General features: G+C 33.8%; 2 protein-coding genes across 3 annotated transcripts; both read right to left on the reverse strand.

Annotated features, from left to right (window-relative positions):
- Positions 1-1,116: 1,116 nt before the first annotated feature.
- Positions 1,117-10,556, reverse strand: LOC124831297 (ubiquitin carboxyl-terminal hydrolase 26-like). Its single transcript, XM_047305249.2, has 15 exons — positions 10,469-10,556; positions 10,299-10,344; positions 9,530-9,628; positions 8,843-9,439; positions 7,852-8,107; positions 6,642-7,372; positions 6,352-6,460; positions 5,598-5,776; positions 5,081-5,365; positions 4,810-5,002; positions 4,472-4,543; positions 3,987-4,226; positions 2,274-2,537; positions 1,859-2,006; positions 1,117-1,404 (listed from the first exon to the last, which is right to left on the reverse strand). Exons 3-15 carry the CDS (start codon positions 9,604-9,606, stop codon positions 1,310-1,312), a joined length of 3,246 nt encoding a protein of 1,081 aa, XP_047161205.1. The 5' UTR covers positions 9,607-9,628; positions 10,299-10,344; positions 10,469-10,556; the 3' UTR covers positions 1,117-1,309.
- Positions 10,557-12,959: 2,403 nt separating this feature from the next.
- Positions 12,960-17,896, reverse strand: LOC124831286 (uncharacterized protein At2g24330-like). 2 transcript variants are annotated; one of them, XR_007028250.2, is made up of 6 exons: positions 17,420-17,895; positions 16,093-16,237; positions 15,344-15,453; positions 13,943-14,363; positions 13,477-13,808; positions 12,960-13,306 (listed from the first exon to the last, which is right to left on the reverse strand). XR_007028250.2 is itself a non-coding variant. In XM_047305226.2 (5 exons), the coding sequence occupies exons 1-5, from the start codon at positions 17,693-17,695 to the stop codon at positions 13,561-13,563; spliced, it is 1,200 nt and encodes a 399-aa protein (XP_047161182.1). In that variant the 5' UTR covers positions 17,696-17,896; the 3' UTR covers positions 12,960-13,560. The 2 variants fall into 2 exon arrangements, 1 of the variants encoding a protein (XP_047161182.1); XM_047305226.2 differs by having other exon boundaries at positions 12,960-13,808; positions 17,420-17,896.
- Positions 17,897-19,442: the final 1,546 nt, after the last annotated feature.

Genomic DNA, 19,442 nt, shown 5'->3' on the forward strand with positions numbered 1-19,442 from the left:
ATTTATCCTTAAAAGACGCTAAAATTTGTTCAAAAACTTAAGATCTTTCATAAAATCTCCCAAAATAATATTTTTAAACAAATTATTTCCTTTTTTAAATGATTTATTTCAAATAAACCAGTCGTCTAAGATTAATCCAGGATTTTTTTTTCCAAAATTGGTTTATCCTAGTTAAGCTTTTCATTTTCAGTAACAACATATTTAAAGTTGTTTAAGTTTTATATATTTCTCAGAGTATAGTAATTTTGACGAAGTTTCAAAAAAATTTCTCCCACTTTGAGTTAAATACATTTTTCAAAAAGAAATTATGGTTGAGAGATGACCTCAATTTGTGCTTCTATGTTAACCATAAAAGAGTGATTGACTTGCTCTTCATCAAACTCATTTAAGCTTCCTTCAAAGTCTGAATCTTTTCACATGGTCACCACACTCTTGTACTTATGGTAAGGTTTTCACTCTTCATCTTGCAACATTCACCCCTCATGTGTCCAAGCTTAATGCACTCATAATAGATTATCTCTTGGTCATTTGTCTTATCCTTCTTTTCGTACTTGTAGTACTTTTTTCTTAAACAACTTGAGTACATGTTTGAACTTTCTACACATCATTATGTTTGAACTTTCTACACATCATTTGTAGATGACTTACGACACCTCAAACATACTCTAAACTTTTAAGATAAGCTACATTGAAAAAAGTATGTGAAAAATTATTTATATAAGCTATATATTAGTGCGAGTTTAAGGATTGACATTTTAACCAACTAATAGAGAACCAATTACTTTTACCAGTTATAACAAGTTACTGTCTGTAAATAATTTTTTAGAAAAAAGGAAAGCACAATGAAAAAAAACTACTTGATACTAAGTTCAAAATCTGAAAAAAAAAAAGAAGACAGCATTCAACAACGAAAACCAACAAATACGAATAGTAGGTCAATTCCCGAGCCCTTTTGAGTTTTCAAATGAGGTGATAAAGACTCTAATACAGATTACCATACACAAAATTTCACTTCAGAGCGTCATTGCTCTATATCTGAAAGCTCTATTTACTACATTTTGGATTTTGTTTGAGATATCGAATATTCACAGTTCATTTTGGAATGCACAATGTAAGTGACAATGACTTCAACCTTTGAGCATTTGCTCTCTCACGCACACATAATTTGCATTCAACGCTGTGTAAGGTCCAGATGAATTTATATGGTTGATTCTTAATACACTCCTCTTTTTCTCACTCAAAATTTTCCATTCAGAACTTATGAGTGTAATATATATACAGCAATAAATGTTAACTAAAAGTTTGTTTCCTAAACCACCTGAGATGAAAAATTTGAGGTCAAGAGTGTTCCACGAAATCCTGTCTCGGTATGTTGCGTTTCCGTTACCTCATTACAAAGTTCTTCTGCAAAATACGAATATGACAGTGTTTTTACGTTAAGAACCCAAAATCACTAATAACAAAAAATACAGAATGACAAAACGAAAGAAAAAGATGAAATTGTCATCGAAAGATGCAGGAAAATACAGTATAGCAAGCACACTACTGTCCAAGATCAAGGCTCCTAAAGAGAAAATGCATCCTCTCCCGTAACAAAATTGATTCTTCCTATCCCTCTCCTCTCTACTATGGTCCCCTTACCACCACTTCTAGCTACTTCCACTTTTTTTCATTCACTCTCTGCCAGCTCAACATTTCCCCCCATTCCCTTCCTAATCTTTCTTCTGCGTACTTTCCAAACCCAAGGCCCGGTAGCTAATTTTTGACCCAAATTTCTCCCGCATTCCTCCAGCCTATTTGAGACTATAATAAGAGTATATGAAAAAAGATAATCAAGTACAAGTATCAAATAACATACCTGCAATATCTCGATTTTCATGAATGTGAGAGTCCCTCACAATAATCTGATCTCCAGCAAATATATTAACATCTACAAGCGTAGTCTTTTCGTTATCAACATCAATTCTCCTATCGCCTTTTTGTAGTATCTGGTTTTCCTTGACAACCTGCAAGGACAATTATCAGATGGAAAAAATAAGTTATACATTATGAAGGACTACATTGATTGCAGCAACATGTACATGAAAATTTATTCGAAGTGATTTTTCTCATCCCATTCTATTTTCAGTTTAGTAGGCTATGCCTAATTTCGGTGTAAACATCCATATCAGTTCCAGTTCACATTGATATGCAATGCTTTAAACAAAAAACTCATAACATATATGATGAGTGTTTGAGCGTAATGATAAACATATAAAACAAATTTGACTTGCCCCAAAGGATTCCCATATCATCATTTTCAGTTGGTAAATTGACGTTGAAGCAGAAACTTTAAGGTTAATTGAACTCTCTTTTTTCATATTCCGAGAACGTTTAGAAACCTTCCTCTCTGTTTCAACAAAACGCTTTGCAGAATCCAAGACAGATTTTGGGACCTCCTTTCCTTGGACAAGAATTACACTAATGTCCTTATCGCAATAGTTAAGTTTCTGCAATAACTCAACGCTTTCCTTTTCTCCAATGCAACTTTCACAAACCTGCATATTAAGAGAAGGAGGACTATAGTTCAAATTAAAACAAAACGGAGAAGTTTATACTTTCTAACATATGTAGGTTAAAGTTATCGGCTCAGCGGGAGCAAATATGGAAGTGACATAGACCATGCCAAATAAAATAGAACTAGACAATTATTAACTAAAGTACAACTTTATTTTCAGAAGTAACACAGACACATCTGGAAGTTGCTTTTATTGAAGATACGATGGTCTTCATTCAGAAACATGCACTACATGCAAAAAGCAAAGGGTTATAGTCCTATGCATTTGCTGAAAATAGCTAACAGGAAAACAAGAAAAAACAAGGACGTCTTTCAAGTTAAGGTGAATTAAACACCATTTCCACCATATTAGATTATTTGATAAATCTGTTCAACTTGTTCCCACCATTTCCTGTGCAGAATTTTTTTTAAAAAAAAAAGTAAAATACATTTGCACCCGCTTTAAAACAGTTATACCGAATAAACCTCCATTTTTTTGCATCACTTTGCCACCTCTTAATGAAAGGGCATCAAGTTATGATTTAAATTTTTTTGTCAAATGACAATATGGTTCTCTTCCTTTTATGAAAACTAAAAGTATTGCTCTCACTAAACCACAAGCCCAAAACCCACATATTTGAAAAGTTTGCACATCTGGAAGCTTCCACTCCCTACATAGACTGTAGCACGATGCCACCTCAGTGCCCAGCCATCACAATCCTCATTGAGGTCTTTCCTGCTGCCAGTGCCAGCCTCATACCATCCTCGGTTGAGTACTATAGAAGTTTTCATTAATTTGAAACTCAGTTATGTCCAAAGAACTTACATGCTCCATTTGTTAGGTGGATCCTATTGGTTGATTGGGTTTTATTTTGTTTACTATCGAGACTCATCTAGTGGTTTGTTTATTTAATGATAAGGTTCCTCAAATTGATAAAAGGGTTAACATAATGATGAAAATGGGTTACATAGTACCAAAGCAAGTTATTTTTTGGCCTTCTACAACAAAAGCTTTTTTCTTAGATCCAAAGTAGAAAATGAGTATTTAGGCAACAACAGCAGCGTTAAGGCAGAAGGGCCAAAGATGAAGGGTCCCAAGGGAAAGCAGAAGAAGGGCCAACGATAAGGCAATCCTCGTTTATGGGCAATTGGAAATGCAGAAGCGTAGGAGAACATTGGAGTCTTTGTAGAAGATGATGTGGACATTTTAGGAACAAATTCAGTAAAATTCACGAGCACAATATAATAGTGTTAAGCACTTAAGGAGTTTTTTATGTGTCAAAAATAGAGAGATATCCTGCACAATCTGGAAAAAGATACAGAAGTGAACACAATGAGGTTGTTAGAATCCTTTAGATAATAGCTTATCATAATTAGCATCAATTGATAAATATTAGGAGCAGAGGTAAAATAGCACATACAGCAGATCGTGGCAGAGATTTTGGATTACCTCAGGACTAGTCTTAATCACAAGTTGTCTATTCACTCCATTCCCACTTCCATTATTCACTTTATCCAAAGGATCAAGTTGATTCTCACATATAGGCATATCTTTGCAGGATCCGTTTAAAGCATCTTCCAAATCATTAACATTCTCGATTCTTGCAGATATTCCTTTGGTCTCAATACCACTCCATTCTTGACAAAAGCACTTCCAATCATTCTCAGATATGATGGTTAAGCCATCTACCTAGAATTAACAAAGTGAATAATTATAAAACTGAGAGACAGAAAACTCACTTTAGTAACATAGTGAAAAAATGGAGAGCAAGTTGATATTGGGAACATACTATTTCAGAAAGGGATTTAAAGCATACTTAAAATACTAAATTTAATTTCAGCTAACTAAACAATGAAAGATAAAACTGCCAGCTTGCATTTGCACGTCACTTGACTGACTATATTGTAAAAATTCCTTTAATAATTCTAACTTACAGAAGATTCTCTCGAGATTATAGTACCACGTCTACAAATCAGTTCAGGAGGCCTTTGTACGAGCTGTGAGTGCTGAAGACCAAAAAGGGGAAACAAAATTCATCATGAAATTGCTATGGATTTAAGATGGCATATACATGACAACAAATCACAGTGACATAAAAAGAGTAAGAGAGACACAACTCAATCCCTAACATGTATGACATGACAAATTTAAGTTACTACTCTCATAATAATTGCACACCTAAAAAGTAAACTCAAATCTAACAAAGCGCAAGTAAGTAGTATTCTAAACTGAGACAAAAGCAAGATGCACATAGCATAACAAAAGAGGGTACCTTTTCACACATCAGTGAATCAATTACCCCATCCAAAGTTTCAGGTGTATCAGAATTCTTGACAGCCAAGTAATTTCTCCATTGTAAAATCCACGATGAAGGAACTAAGAAATACTTGCAATGTAAAGAAAGTGGCATACTTTTACCAACAGATAACTTCTCATGATTTTGTCGTTGCATTTGTTTTACTAATCTGCATCATGAAATAAATTCACTTCAAAATTTGCTATGCCACTTCTACAATAATAGAAAATGTACAGAAAACAATCACCTCATAGAGTCCTCAGAGCAAGCCTCTTTAGATATTTCATCACAGCATTGCAAACATTCACTTGAGCCTACAGGAAAAGCACGGCAACCGAGAGGATCATCAGGTTTTACAGTAATGGAATCTTTATATAAGAAAAACCAGAAACCCTCCGGAACAAGCAACCGCTTGGCTCCAACAGCTTGATCAGGCTTAAGTTGTCCATGTGGACAACTAATCGATGTTGTTGGTCCAGCATCAGCTTCAGATGGAGCATCACCAACTTTTCTTTTCAACCATTGCTGCAGCCTAAAAGTTTAAACTCATCAGCATAAAAGTTTTAGTATCTTTTGAAATAGCCTAACAGACAAGGTAAGATAATGCAATGATATTAAAACTGACCAAAACAGGTGACAGATTTCTCAAAGACTAAACTTGGCAGATTTTCCTATTTCATAATGAAACAGAGCACTTATCCACACCACCTCTTACCCCTTTCTAAAGAAGCAGAACTAGCAGGAAAAAAGAACTCCGGTCTTACCATGGTCTAGACACATAGTACATTCCATCTTCATGATTTCCATTGACAAAAGCCCGAGCAAATTGCTTCAATGATTCTCTTTGATCCCGATAGGAGTCAGCTGACACCACATTATGTGCCCCTTCGATCAGACAATCCCAACAGCAGTCATTGTGAGAAAGAGTTGGCCCCCCACCATACTGAATTTCACAAGCCAATAAATGAAGCATAATATATAAATAATTATTTTGCAACAATGGATAAATATGAGGTAATATATATGAATAAACCATTAATCATGACAAAAAAATCAACAGTAACTAAATCTCTGAACAGAAGCTTAAACTTCGTTTTATTTCTAGTACAATGTAATGCCCACTTCACAAAAATTATCATTTATTTAAATTTTACTCCTCCAGTCCTCCTTTAGACACATATGGCAATAGTTTCCTTGCTGTCCAATAAGAAAGGTAAACATGGCGCTTAATGATGAAAACAGCCTGCTAATGCTGCAAATTAACTCCCTTATGGGATACTAGTTTTCTACTACAAATGCTCCCTCTGATAAATCCTTTTATATCAATCCTAGCAGTATTAGCTATCACAGTGTGTAAAAGAGAAACAAAAACAATCGCGTTCCAATGTATTCTTTACCATGCTAAATTACCATTCTTTTTCATAGTCATTTCAAGAGTGACAGAACCAATGTAGGATATAATAAAACAAGGAGACTTATAAAAAAAAGGAATCATGTACTTAAGATATGCCAGGTTACCTTAGTCAATAATTTATCCCAAGCTTTAGAAGATAATCGCTTCATTGAGGTAACCTTAGACACCGGAACTTTCCCATGTGAACATTGGATAGGTGTATTGTCAAGAACACTGTTAACATTAAGATGTAAGTAACCTATACGTTAAGTGAAATAATCCTACCTACAATAATTGGCAGAAGGAACACTTGATCTAAAGACATGAAAAAATGACCTTTGGTACAAATAATAAACAGAATAAACTTTAAATGTTTAATGTAAAAAAAAAAAAACAATAGAAAGTGTGCACTAACGTCGGAACAATAGAGTCAGCCCACTGACGAAGCCATTCACTACAGATCCAAAAGTATGGTTGCTCTTGTGGTTGGGTAGGAGATTCAGCTAAAATAGATCGAACTTCTTGTCTCCTCTCATTGATACAACTTAGTCCTAACTCTTTCCTTTGTTTGTACTGGTTGCAAGAATCAAGATATGTGGCATTAAAATTTTGAATCTCGTCACCAAGATGAGAAGGGACACAAGCACTGTCTTGTGCAGTAACTGCATTGCAATCTGCTTCTTTAAAGTTAGCGCCATAAACCATGTCCCCCTTTTCACCAACATTTTTGCTATGCCTATGATGGTACATCAACATGTATGCCTCGTCAGATGTAAATGTCTCCACAAGTGAAGATTGTGAATGAGGGGCCTCTAAACCATTACCGTCAGCTAGCATTGCTTCAGAGCAACTAGAATTAAGTGCGTCCATCTTAACAGATTTAGAAGTAAAAGATGAAGTTCCTTCTCCAAATGGATGACAACCCAAGTTAGTAACCTCCTCATCATCAAATTCCCACCATTGCCCAGTGTTTTCATCCTTGATATGGGCAATGTAATGTCCACTATTAACAGCAGTGCCTTTGTGAATCAGTACAGCTGACAAGTCATATATCAATTCATTTTGAGATGGCTCAGACAATCTAACACTCATATCAAGTTTAGCTGGAAATAAAAATGCAGAAGTAACTTTCTTCTTCATTGTATTCTGGAAATGAAATAGAAAATACAGGAGAAAAAATATCAGAAAGAAATTGTGTTACAGAAAATAAGATTTACTCCACAGGCATAAAGAAGATAAAAAGTTACACATGGTGGATTAATAAAATAAGAAAGCACTGCTACATGTAAATACCCAAAGAAAGAAAAGCCATGCAATCATTCACATAATCTCTATCTTGGGAAAACTACTCCTGCAAGATCAGTACCAAAAAAAATAAGTTGAAAATCCTGCAGGTTTTCCAAAGTACATAAATTTCGTTTGTTTTTTAAATTCTGTAATGGGATATTTATTCTTTTAGTAAGTTCCCTCATTCTCAATCTAATACAGTAATACTTATTTACCTCTTGTACCCAAAACAAAAAGAACTGTAATTAAACATAAAGAGTATGTAAACCATCAAAGCATGCTCAGACAGCATTTTGTTGTGTAGTACTCTCAATAATAACTCATGTTTTTCCCAATACCTGTGGAAGGAAGACATAACGTTTAAGTTGAAAATTAAGTACATCAGGTAATGTACACAGCTTGATGCTGCGAGTGGCATCAACTCTTGTTTTACATGACCCACAAAAATATTGATTATCTCCATGGAGCTCTTCAATGGCAAGGTAATCATCTAAGCTCTCATCTAAACATTGCAATCCCTTGATATTCAACTCTATCCCATAGAAGTCTTCCATTTTGTGAGAAGCTTCAGATTCTCTTCCACATTGCGAACACCTACAACTCAGATAAAATTAAGAAATTTGTAACAGTCATAAATACAACTACCAGTGACCACATGCATATATAATATGAATGTAGCAGTATAAAATGTTTATTTGGTAACATTTGATCACAAAATATCAGATTCACTAGTGACATATAAAGCACTAACACTTCAAGAAAGGCAGCGTGAAAACGTGCAAATCACTTCATGTTAGATGCAACACAATAAGATACTACAGAAATTACACGGACGCATCAAATTTTGTTGTGCTGCTGTGTATGCATCACTGTCATGGCCTCTGTCCATATCAATCCCAATGCATCTTAGCTTTTGACCAACAACGAGAAAAGGATTATGAACAACGAGTACCAACGGTGCTCAAAGAAAAATGTGACAGCCAATTTAGTAAGAAAAATATAATCAGAAGCGTGGTTTAGTAACATCAAATACATTGTCAGGGAAAACAAATGCAAATTCTCGTCTTGCAAAAGGAATCTAAAGAAACTAAAAACAAATGAATTTTACATGTAAGCAACATCAGCATTTTTCCCAAGCTAAATAGTTTTTTGGGCATTTTCCTGTATTTTTAAGGAGTGGGAAAGGGATGGACCAAAAATATAAGAGAAAAATTCAAGATTTTTGAAAGATCTATAATACTTTAACAGGGCCACCCCGTCAAAGTAAAATTAGTAGGAAAAACGTATTGAATATAGTTCAATAAGTTACCCATAAGCACTGATTCTTACGTTGTCACATGAGACACGCTCCCTCGGAAAAGATCTTGAACAATTGTTCTTGCTTTAGCAATTTTGGAATGGCTCAAACGACTCTCAAGTAATGATAAAAGCAATGTCAGGAATTCATGGCTATCCTGCTGAACTTCATTGTCTAACTCCAGTGTTTTAACAAATGGGGAAGAATCTACGAAAGCCTTTTTACTAGCATACAATTGTACAAAAAGCCGAGTCAGTTGGTCTAACACTGGTTGTTGCTGTAAAAGATCAGGTTCTACAGAAAATATGCCTTGTCGAAAATATTTATTCATGTACAAGCACTGTAGTATACTGTTGGCATAACATGTTGCACCAAGATTTGTCAGACCAGCAGGTGAACAATCAGAAGCACGAAGATCTGTTGTCGGATCAGGGCCAAGACTTTCAAGAAAGTCAGACATCTTCTGCCATAAACCAGACTTCCGGGTACCATTTGGAGGAGGAACCAATCCACAGAAGCAATTTGGGTTGTCTTTAGTATTAACACGACAGCCTGAACAGACGGGTTTCCAAATCATATATAGTTGGCTCATATCATCTTCAGTCACTGCTCCTGTTTTATGAATTTTCCTACACAATAAACATGTAAAATAAACAATCTGCTCTAATCTCTCTATGTTTCACAAGCCAAAAAAACCAAAAAATTTTGGATAGTAGTACCTCCATATTTCAGAAATGCCATCGTCATCCCCTTGTTTCTGCCTTTTATTTTTATTTCGAGTTGTTGGTCTAGTCATTGTACAACAAAAAAGCCTAGCCCTGAAAAAAGGACTGCAGCAACTAATTTCCTTGAGCAAAAGAAAATGAAATGAATCAAGACAGTAGTTCATCTTCACTATTTTAACCCTCAACATTGAACCAAAATGTATCAACAGATAGTTAAACTAGTTCAATCTATGTAGGCAGTCCATCTATTAAAATTTCATGATCCAACACCACTTATTAGTGTGACAATAATGCAACTCAAATTTCAAACTACAGCACAGGAAATGTTCATATAGAACATACTTTCAACGAATTCAAACTATGTAAACACAGTTACCTAACAAGTATCACTTACAAACGAATAAACACAAAATTTCACAAAAAACTAAAAAACAAATTACACCAAACAGTGGCTATATTTGTGCACGAATGAAAACACATCATCCTAACTTCACTTCTTCATCATCAGTATTCATTGCACACAAGAAGCGGGAAAAAAAACAAATTACATAAATATCACAAACAGCTTAAAAGAACCCTGGCAATTTCAACCAGCCAAACAAAAATCAACAGAGAAATGAAGACACAACGAAATATGAAACACACGTACGATTCAGATAGAAATTAAAAATGAACAATAACATTAATCAACAATCGCAACAACATTATCCTGAAATTACTATACCAAGGCAGAGAAAATCAGAAAACGTGGATGTGACGTTACCTGGGAGAAATGGAGGAACTGCTCTGAACTGGAAGATCAAGAGTCACTGAAAAAAAAAATTAAAGAAAGGAAGTGAGAAACAAAAGAATTTACAAAATGAATTCACTTTTAAATTTCTTTTGAGCTAGAATAGTTGATAACTGTTCTCCTTTGTTAGTAGAATTTTTTACCTTTGACAGAAGAAAGAACGGTGGAAGAAGAGCAAGTGTGTCTGAAAGAGAGTGAAAGGAGAGAAAGGGACAATTTTGAGTCACACTTTTTTTCCCTCTCACGTAGGTAAACCAAGAGGTTAATCAAAATTTTCTTAACTTTTCAATTTCAATTCATCAAAATTATTCTCAGTGTGCTGTTAAATTTTTGTCCATGTCAAAATTTATAATTTTTTTTTAAATTTAAATATATGATATATTAGATTGACCTGCAAATTTTAATCAGTTTGACAGCATTAATTTTAAACCAATAAAAACAAATTACCTTAATCAGTTATAATTAATTATACATATATATTATGTTTTATTTTATCAGTTATGTGATATGAGATTTTAAAACTAATTTATATAAACAAAATTTTAATTGCTTTTTTAAAATTTTAATTAATTTTGTTGAAATTAACTTTATGTGCTTTAAATGTATTATTATAAATACGTCTACCATTATTTTCTGATTGAAGTTTGATTTAATATAATGTTCATTAAGTTAAATATATTATGATTACTGATTACATTAATTATATTATTTAAAAATCTTGATTATCGTTTTGCTTAAAAAAACTTTTATTATCATAATTAAATCATTAATGAGTGGCAATTATATTAATTCATACAAATTACAATATATAACTGTTATCATTACAATATTTATATACGTTTAGTCTATCAACAAAATATAACTTTAATAATATTAAATAACTACGTTTACAAAAGTATAAATTATAATTTTCTTAGCATTTTTTTATTCATTTATCTTAGATGGTTAATGATGAGGAGTGGGGAGATGTGACTCTTTTCAAATAAAAATTCATCCTTTAAATGTATTTTCATATTTAATATTTAATTTATATCAAATTTTATTTTATCTTTGTTTCTATGTTACATACTCTCTTGCTGTTCATATATCATGCAAAATAATTAAGGGATTATTATATTTGGATATCAAATAATAATTAAATAAAAGTTGAATCATTATAAAACAAATAAAAGTATAAAAGTATCAAATGTATTGTTCATCTCGAAGGGGTTGTTCGACGTGATGAAGTGGAAGGAGAGTAGTGGGACTGCAAACAGAGCCATGAACCGATTTATGCCGGAGCATTGGTCCAGGGAGAAGATTTTTCCACCATTTCACTGAACCATGAACAAGTATCATGGCCACATGGAGTGACAACATCCGCGGATGCTTGTTCTGACGTCAACATTCGTCAATTAATATCGACATTCATTTTTTCTTTAGGGTTTAAAAATTTAATGCATTTTCACATCCGATTTAAATATTACTTTAAATATTACTTTAAATATTACTTTAAATATTACTTAAAGACAAAAGAGGAATTATTAGAGAGCACAAGAGGAATGAGGAGATGCAACGAGGTGGTGGTGGAGGGAGTAACTCTGTATAATGGTTAATGGTTAGGAGAGGGAGAGGTGGCTATAAAAATTCTGGACTCAACACATACCATATCATAAATACAATGATCCAGTTGTTGTTTTAAAGCTTCTCTATATTTTTATTAAAAGAAAAAAATAATTCTATCAGTACCTCCCTTCCGAGGGACAAAACTTCTTGAATTTCCATTTTGTGAATTTATAAAAAAAATTCCCCATAATCCTAAATTTTGAAATTGGGTGATGTTTCTGAAATTTTTGATTGTTTTGAAGTCGTTACCTCTATTGTAAGGTTGACTGAATGGAGCAATTTATTCCATTGTTGTGATCACAGCTGGATCAACTTGTGTTACTACAAAATACCACAATAAATTGACTTTGACCTTTTGATATTGTTGTACTTACATTACATTCAATGACATTTTGTATGTCCTACATATTAGTCACATTTTATTATTTGGTTCTATATTATTTTGATTCATTTCGACTACAAAGTAATTTCATACAAAAACTAATATCACATGTTTAAAATTTATCAAATAAGTGTTTGAAATAACATAGACATACCAAAATTACCAATTTACTTTTGGTAAAAAGTAAATTTATATAAATATCTTATTCAAAAGAATGCTGATTGTAAATTCTTCTTAGACAAACAATCTTTGTTATTTTCAACTTAGATAGCAAGTTAAGAATCAAAATTGATATTTATTATTATCAAAATACGATTATCAAAACTTCATCTCGACCAAAGAGATAAAAATAGAATTTAATAATCTTTTGTTAATTTGAAGAAGAATATTTGAAAGAAAATGCAAGTTGCCTAAATTATAAATGGCGTAAAAGAAACTCGCAGAATTATTAGTTACATGAAACCAAACAGTTGAAAATGGTTCTCAAAGATTAAAATGAATAGGACATGAAAATTTAACAAAAGACAGAAATGCAGAATGAACCAACCAGGATAATTTGAAAATGCAGTAAAGGAAAATGCTTTTGAATGATTAAACAACAATAACGTAAAACTAAAGATAAACATAAATTAAAATTGCAAAAAGAATAAAGAGAGAACTATTTTTCATTAGTCATAACATATGTATTACAAAGTTACCATGTCTATGAAATATATTTCACACTAAAATCATCCACACTTACCCAATTTATGAAATTTTCTTATTGCTTTTTCTTTCACCTATAGAACTATTCCAAGAGAGAGGGGAAATATATGGAAATCACAAAAATTGCCTTAACTCAAAAGCAAGAGATGTAATCTGTGAACTATAATTTGTAAACCACAAGTTTCAAAGCAATATATTAAAACTCTCCTTGTTACAACAGTAAGCAAACCAACTGCGAAGTTGTTTTCAAGTCTCTTGGGTATACAGTCCGATTTTAAAATTGAGTATCCTAACAAAAGAAAAGGAAAAAATATATCAAAATTCTAAAATTTCCTTAATTGACAAAAAGCCATGTACTTTATGTATTATAATTTATAAATTGCATGTTTCAAAGTAACATATCAAAAAAACTCTTCCTGTTACAACATCAACAAGGAAACAGACTGCAAAGTTGTTTACCTTAATAGTTGGACCTTGACACGAAACAAAGGGCAAGACATGTCATTCAAATAGTCCATTCCCAAAAAGAGGCTTCTCATTTAACTAGCTTTCATCACCTGAAATAGCCCGGTCAGCCACTTCCTCAATCTCAGGGGTCGCTTTTACAGGATTATCGCTTGCGATTAAGCTGTCAGAAGCACCAGCTTTTTGGAGTTCTTTGCCATCATCTGCTTTTGGAGAATCGGTGTTTGGTAGAGATATATGCTCATCCGAATGCTTTGGTTTGTTCAAGGCGTGACAGTGTGGGCAGTAATAAGTAATGAATGGGAAATCCTCCTTCCGAGAAAGGCCTGAAAGGAAATCGGAGGATAAAAACACACTTTATAATTCAAAAATGAAAATTAGCGATTACTTTGTATTGTGTGATCGTGTGTCAGTGCATGTGTATGAAAAAATCCTACAACATTGAAGGCAGTCGACTTACCATTATGCATATGGCAATTACCACATATGAGTGCATAAGACTGGGTTGGATCCTCACCCACAAGCAATGCTGCAATTCGAGCAATCCATCCTCCATCATTCATTGCTGAACTTTGAGGATGATGTTCAACAACTACAAGCTCATTATGCTCAGGAGTTTGAGTTTGATTAATTTTCCCAGAACCAACTAATTGTTCATCAGAATAATTTGTTGTCTTTGTCCCCGGACTAATGGATCTAGAGTTCACTTGCTTGCGATTTCGAAGACCACTTGACTGCACAACTTCAACATCCTTGGTCTTCCCAGTAGGAGCAGCAGAAGATTCATCTTCCACATACACGTTCAAACCAGAATCTGAACCCAACTTAGATGCTAAAACAGTTGCAGCTGCTGCTTTTGCTGTTGGATCCGTGTCATATCTCTGTGGATCACAGGAGACAAGTATAATACACAATAATATTAAATTCTTTGCAAACATATAGATCAAGTTGACTTTTAATAATACACTTGAAAGCACAGGAACACATACAAAAGACAGTAGTCGTGTTTAATTGGTCATATCACATGCGATTCGTTTACTTCCCCAAGGCAAAGGTTCTCAATGTTAACAAATAACATAATGGACGCGATAACTCTCAAAGTGACTGTTTATTATGTAAAACTTTATCTATTTTACAGATAATGGATACGGCCTGAGTATAAAGAGGCTTAGCTCTTATACAATCAATGTTACCCAGTTGCATGAGTAACAGGATAGCGTGATGCTAACCGACTATGTTTGTTGTCAAGCAAAATATAATCTGACAACACTTCCAAAAAAAATTACCCTTCTTGGCTCTAATAGAATATATGATTCAATTACCTTATCTAAAATATTTATTAATTATGTGTTACTTTTTGAAATAACTGTCCTACTTATGCAATTTAGAGATTGTCTTATCTTTCAAAAGAGTTTCTTTTGGGATTTTTTTTTCTGTCTGATTAGGTTTATATTATGTTTGGGATATAAAAAGCCTTCATTTTAGGCGCCATATTTCTTGAAGGCTCATCTGATACTAATTGTGTGGGGGTGATGGCATTGGCACGTTAGTTTCAGTAGCAGTTGGTCACGCTAGTGCAAGAAAGGAGGCCAATTTTGTTCTTATTAGGTGATATCAAGTGCTGCGGCTATGATTATGACTTGTAACAGGTTTCAATTTGTTTGACTGGATTTGACTATACTATGAAGTGCGGTGTGTGAACACCAAGTAAAAATTAGGATTTACTTGCACTAAAGATACTACATTGTATGCACCAAATAAAGCATGAAAGAAAACAACCCCAGTATATTGTCTGCTCTGAGTGACAAGGAACAGAGGTAATACTGAAACCTATGTACCAATAATTGCTTTAAACAATTACCTGAATGAGTTGCTGAGTAATGTAATAGTTTGTCTTCTCTTTGAGCTCATCAATTTTCGCTTTCCTTTCAGCTCTAAGCCTTTCAAGAATTTTCTGGTCCTTGCGATCACCTATAAAATTACATATTTCTATTTAAAATTAAACTAATATTATTTGCACTTGGCATTTCAAACTCTAAAAACTAGCTTCAAGTTCAAAAACCCCACCATTAAATTGGAATCTAATGTTACAAATTAAATGACGATGGTTATCAGTAGTAGCCTTCACAACTTATGAATGATGGTACCAAATGTATAATAAACGCTGCTCCATGTTCACCTAAGAATTTCATTTCCGGTATTTGTACAAAGATTGCTTGTGATCTTGAGGACCTTCTACTTCTACTTATGTAAACATATGTTAAGATCAAGCATTTTTTTTTTATCAACACTTGCTGCAAAACTATACCGGAGAAATTATTTTTATAAAAAGCATTCATTCATCTGAGTATTAAATATAGACTTTTTCACTCACTTAGAGGTTGTTAATAAAGGTGATGGAGTGAAAACCTTCCAACTATAAACCATATATGGAAGACTAGAACAATTGATGAGCATAAATTTGAAAAAAAATCAGGACACTAAATTAAGGTTATATTGGCCTAGAAGTCAGCGGAATATTCAGTAGAACAGATAAATAAATGGTGCTAAAACTTCCAAAAAAAAAAACTTCGTGCAAAAGAATGAGATATATATGAGTTTGGAACTCACACATCCTTGTGAAGCTGACAAATGTTGAATATGTAGCAGTTGATAAGGCAGGCAAAAGAAACATTGGCAACACTCGAATTGCCCGCATTTTCCAATTCATATCCATTGATCTTGTCGTCATAATAGCATAACCTACAGCAATGACCTGAAAGTTGAAAACGATTTTAAGTAAAATCCATTTAATTTTACACACTCAAAAATATAAGGATAATGCCAGTGGATAAATTTTAAAATTTGAGGCAATTCCCCATTGTCATTATCCTATATAGAAGATAGAGTCATTATCAAACACCTCGGATCTATTTCATGTTCATTTCCTTTAATATAATCTATGGCATAATCCAAACTAAATCTACACTAACAGTCCAAAATGGTTCTACTTTCTTATCCAAACTAACTTCAAAAAGACGTGATAAGCACCCCAGAATTTGGAGAACCCGCTCTCAACAGCTAGCTATTAAAGGGGGAGAGCACTTGAATACGATCTGCAAGTATTCCTTTTCGAGACACCAATAACTCATACCAATTGATAAACACTAAAGAATTCGGAGAACCCACTTTGAAAAGTTAGCTAATAAGGGAGAAATTAAATACCACACGGAGAATCTCATCTTACTATGTGGAACTTAGGCATCTCATAATACCCGAGTACCTACTAAGACCATTCCCAAATACAGATCACTATTTTTTAACCCCGATTCAGCCAAAATCATCCCATAATCTCATCCAATCCACCCATTGTCCACAAAAAAAAAAACAAAAAAAAACACTAAAACACCAACAACCTTCAATGTCATCGAACGAATAAATTCATCACTTAAATCTTTCAAAAAAAATTTAAAGAAAAATGTTGTTCTTTTCTTCAAAAAACGAAAATAAGCCCATGCTTACTTTCCTTCACATATCCAAGGATTTAAATTCTCCACTCTTTAAAAAACGCAATTGCAGCCACTATTGTTCACAACGTCGAGGTCTTTGAAGTCTCCACAACATCAAATCTTGGAAGTCTCCAAAACCATATCACAACCGCAATAGCAACCAAAATTGCAGCCACGAATTCTCGCAATGTCAAGGTTTATGGACCCTCCACAACATCAAGGTTTTGAAGTCTCCACATCCCAAGAGCAATTTCCAGCAGCATCAAAAAGTCTCCACAACATAAAAAATGTCCGAAGCCTCCAAAAGCACATCTCAAAAGCAATTCCAACCATGTCAATGTCATCATCAGAGACTCCACAACCACAATTCAAAACCTCACATCTATATATCTACTGTTTCTACTCTCCCCACAGTGGCCAAGCAAGTTCAGAGCAAAACGAAAAATTACCTCGAACAGAACGGAAAATAAAATAAGCTGGCGAGAGGTTCGCCTCCAAGAGCGAGATCTGTTGCTCAATCTCACAACGACGGCGTTTTCTTCTTTGGTGATATACTGAAGCCTCTTCTCGAAATCGTCGTTGTTGGACCTGAATATCGCGTTCCATATTCGCGAAATAAACCCCTTCTTCTTTGTCTTCTTCTCTTCCTTCGTCTTCTCCCCATTGTTCTCGATATTCTCCTTCACCGCACTACTTTCTTTCTTCTCAGCTTTCTCATCCCCCATCACTCTCAGCGCTCCGTTCGAATCAGTTACCAGAAGAACAGAAGAGAATGAAGATGGAAGACGGTGTTCGATCTGAAAGGGTTCTAGAATGTTCGGCGCTTGAGATCTTGCGCGCGTAAGAGGGTGAGGGTGGACTTATGAAGTGGGGGAGAGGAAGAAGAAGGAGAAGGCAGAGAGGGTTATTCAAATTTTTGGGGTTTTGGTTTATCGATAACTGCTGGTGCACGCGATGCCACGCGCGTTGGACTTCACGCTCTGCGAATGGTTTTATGACACTTATGATGTAGTTGGGACCTAACACTACCGGTCAACCGTTAATTACTGTATCTTAGACATTACTATTAGAATTATGGAAAAGTTAAGAAAAAATTAGATTTAAAATTTATAATTATTTAATTAATAAAAAATAAATTATAAAAAAATTGTTTTGTATTTAAGAAAAAAAATCCTTGTAATGAAAGATTCCAAAATGGTGCAGGGTGATGTCAAATCATGTGGTGTCAAAAGAGGTAATCGAAGTAGATTCACTTTGGATGAATTTTATATAGTTTTTTTTTTAAATTATCTACGGTAGAGTAGACAAGTTTCACGTAATATTTCAACTATTAATAAAATAATAATATTTTTTATTGGTTATTGTTGACTTATCCATTACATTAAGCAAACTCATCCACATTGTTGCTTCTCTTTTATGGGAGGTGAAATTTTTGTATGAAATAAAAATAAATAAATAAATAAAGAGAAAAATAAAATCAACGAGGAAAGGAAAATAAGAGGAAGAGTATAACAATGTATTTCATTTAATATCAGTCTAAGTTTCTTCATTTTTACGTTCTTTCTTTAATAAAACTTCATGAAAGAACTTCCTACATTTTTGGAAAATGTATGCAAAGTTTGGTATTTTATTCACTTTTTTCCTTTCTTCTTGTTAGTCATTTCTCTAACTCGTGTTCATTTTTCTTCTTTTACTGATTCTTATTTCGTTTTTTATTAATATTTAATCGGGTGGGGGTTTTTGTTTTTCAATTCTAACAGTGGATTGGATTATTTTACATAATGTCAATCCATAACATACCTTCAAATCATTTGTGAAAATACTTCAATGATCTTTATAGTAACTAGTAAAGACCGAGCGGTTAACATTCAACACCGTTCGGTCTATTCACTCAGGATCGTTCGGTCCATCTAGTCAACCTGGTCAAATGGTTTACAAAGACATTGAGCCGTAATTGGGTCCGTAGCGCTAATCAACTGTTTCAAATGGTATTTGGACCAATGCTTTAATTGTTATTAGGCCAAAGGCCCAGCATAAATTAAAATAATCAAAGATATCTGATTAAAGATATTTATAACGTTGTTTATGAGCAAAGATATTTTATTAGGCTTGTGATAATCTATAAATACAGGCCAAGGCTAAAAGTCATGTACGTTCCACTTACGTTACGTTGTACTCACACTCAACTCAAATCACACGCCTAACTTGGGTGTCGGAGTGCCTTTTGCAGGTACCTCCCCCCTCTGTCAAGAAGGCAACCGTACGGCTCCCACTGAAGATCGAGTAGTCGGATAAGAGCGAGCGACTCAGACTGAAGGAAGACAGGCGATCAAGGCAATCCAAGCATTCGGAAGCAAGGAAGACACGTCAGAAAAGTACGTCGGTCCCACAAAATATCTACCAAAACAATGTGCAAACTTAAAATAATTTATTTCAAATCCTTAACGTTTTAAAAAAATAATTTGTTTTCAT

This window comes from Vigna umbellata, chromosome 1 (assembly GCF_029865625.1).
Source record: "Vigna umbellata cultivar VRB3 chromosome 1, Vumbellata_1.0, whole genome shotgun sequence".
NCBI classification, from domain to species: Eukaryota; Viridiplantae; Streptophyta; class Magnoliopsida; order Fabales; family Fabaceae; genus Vigna; species Vigna umbellata.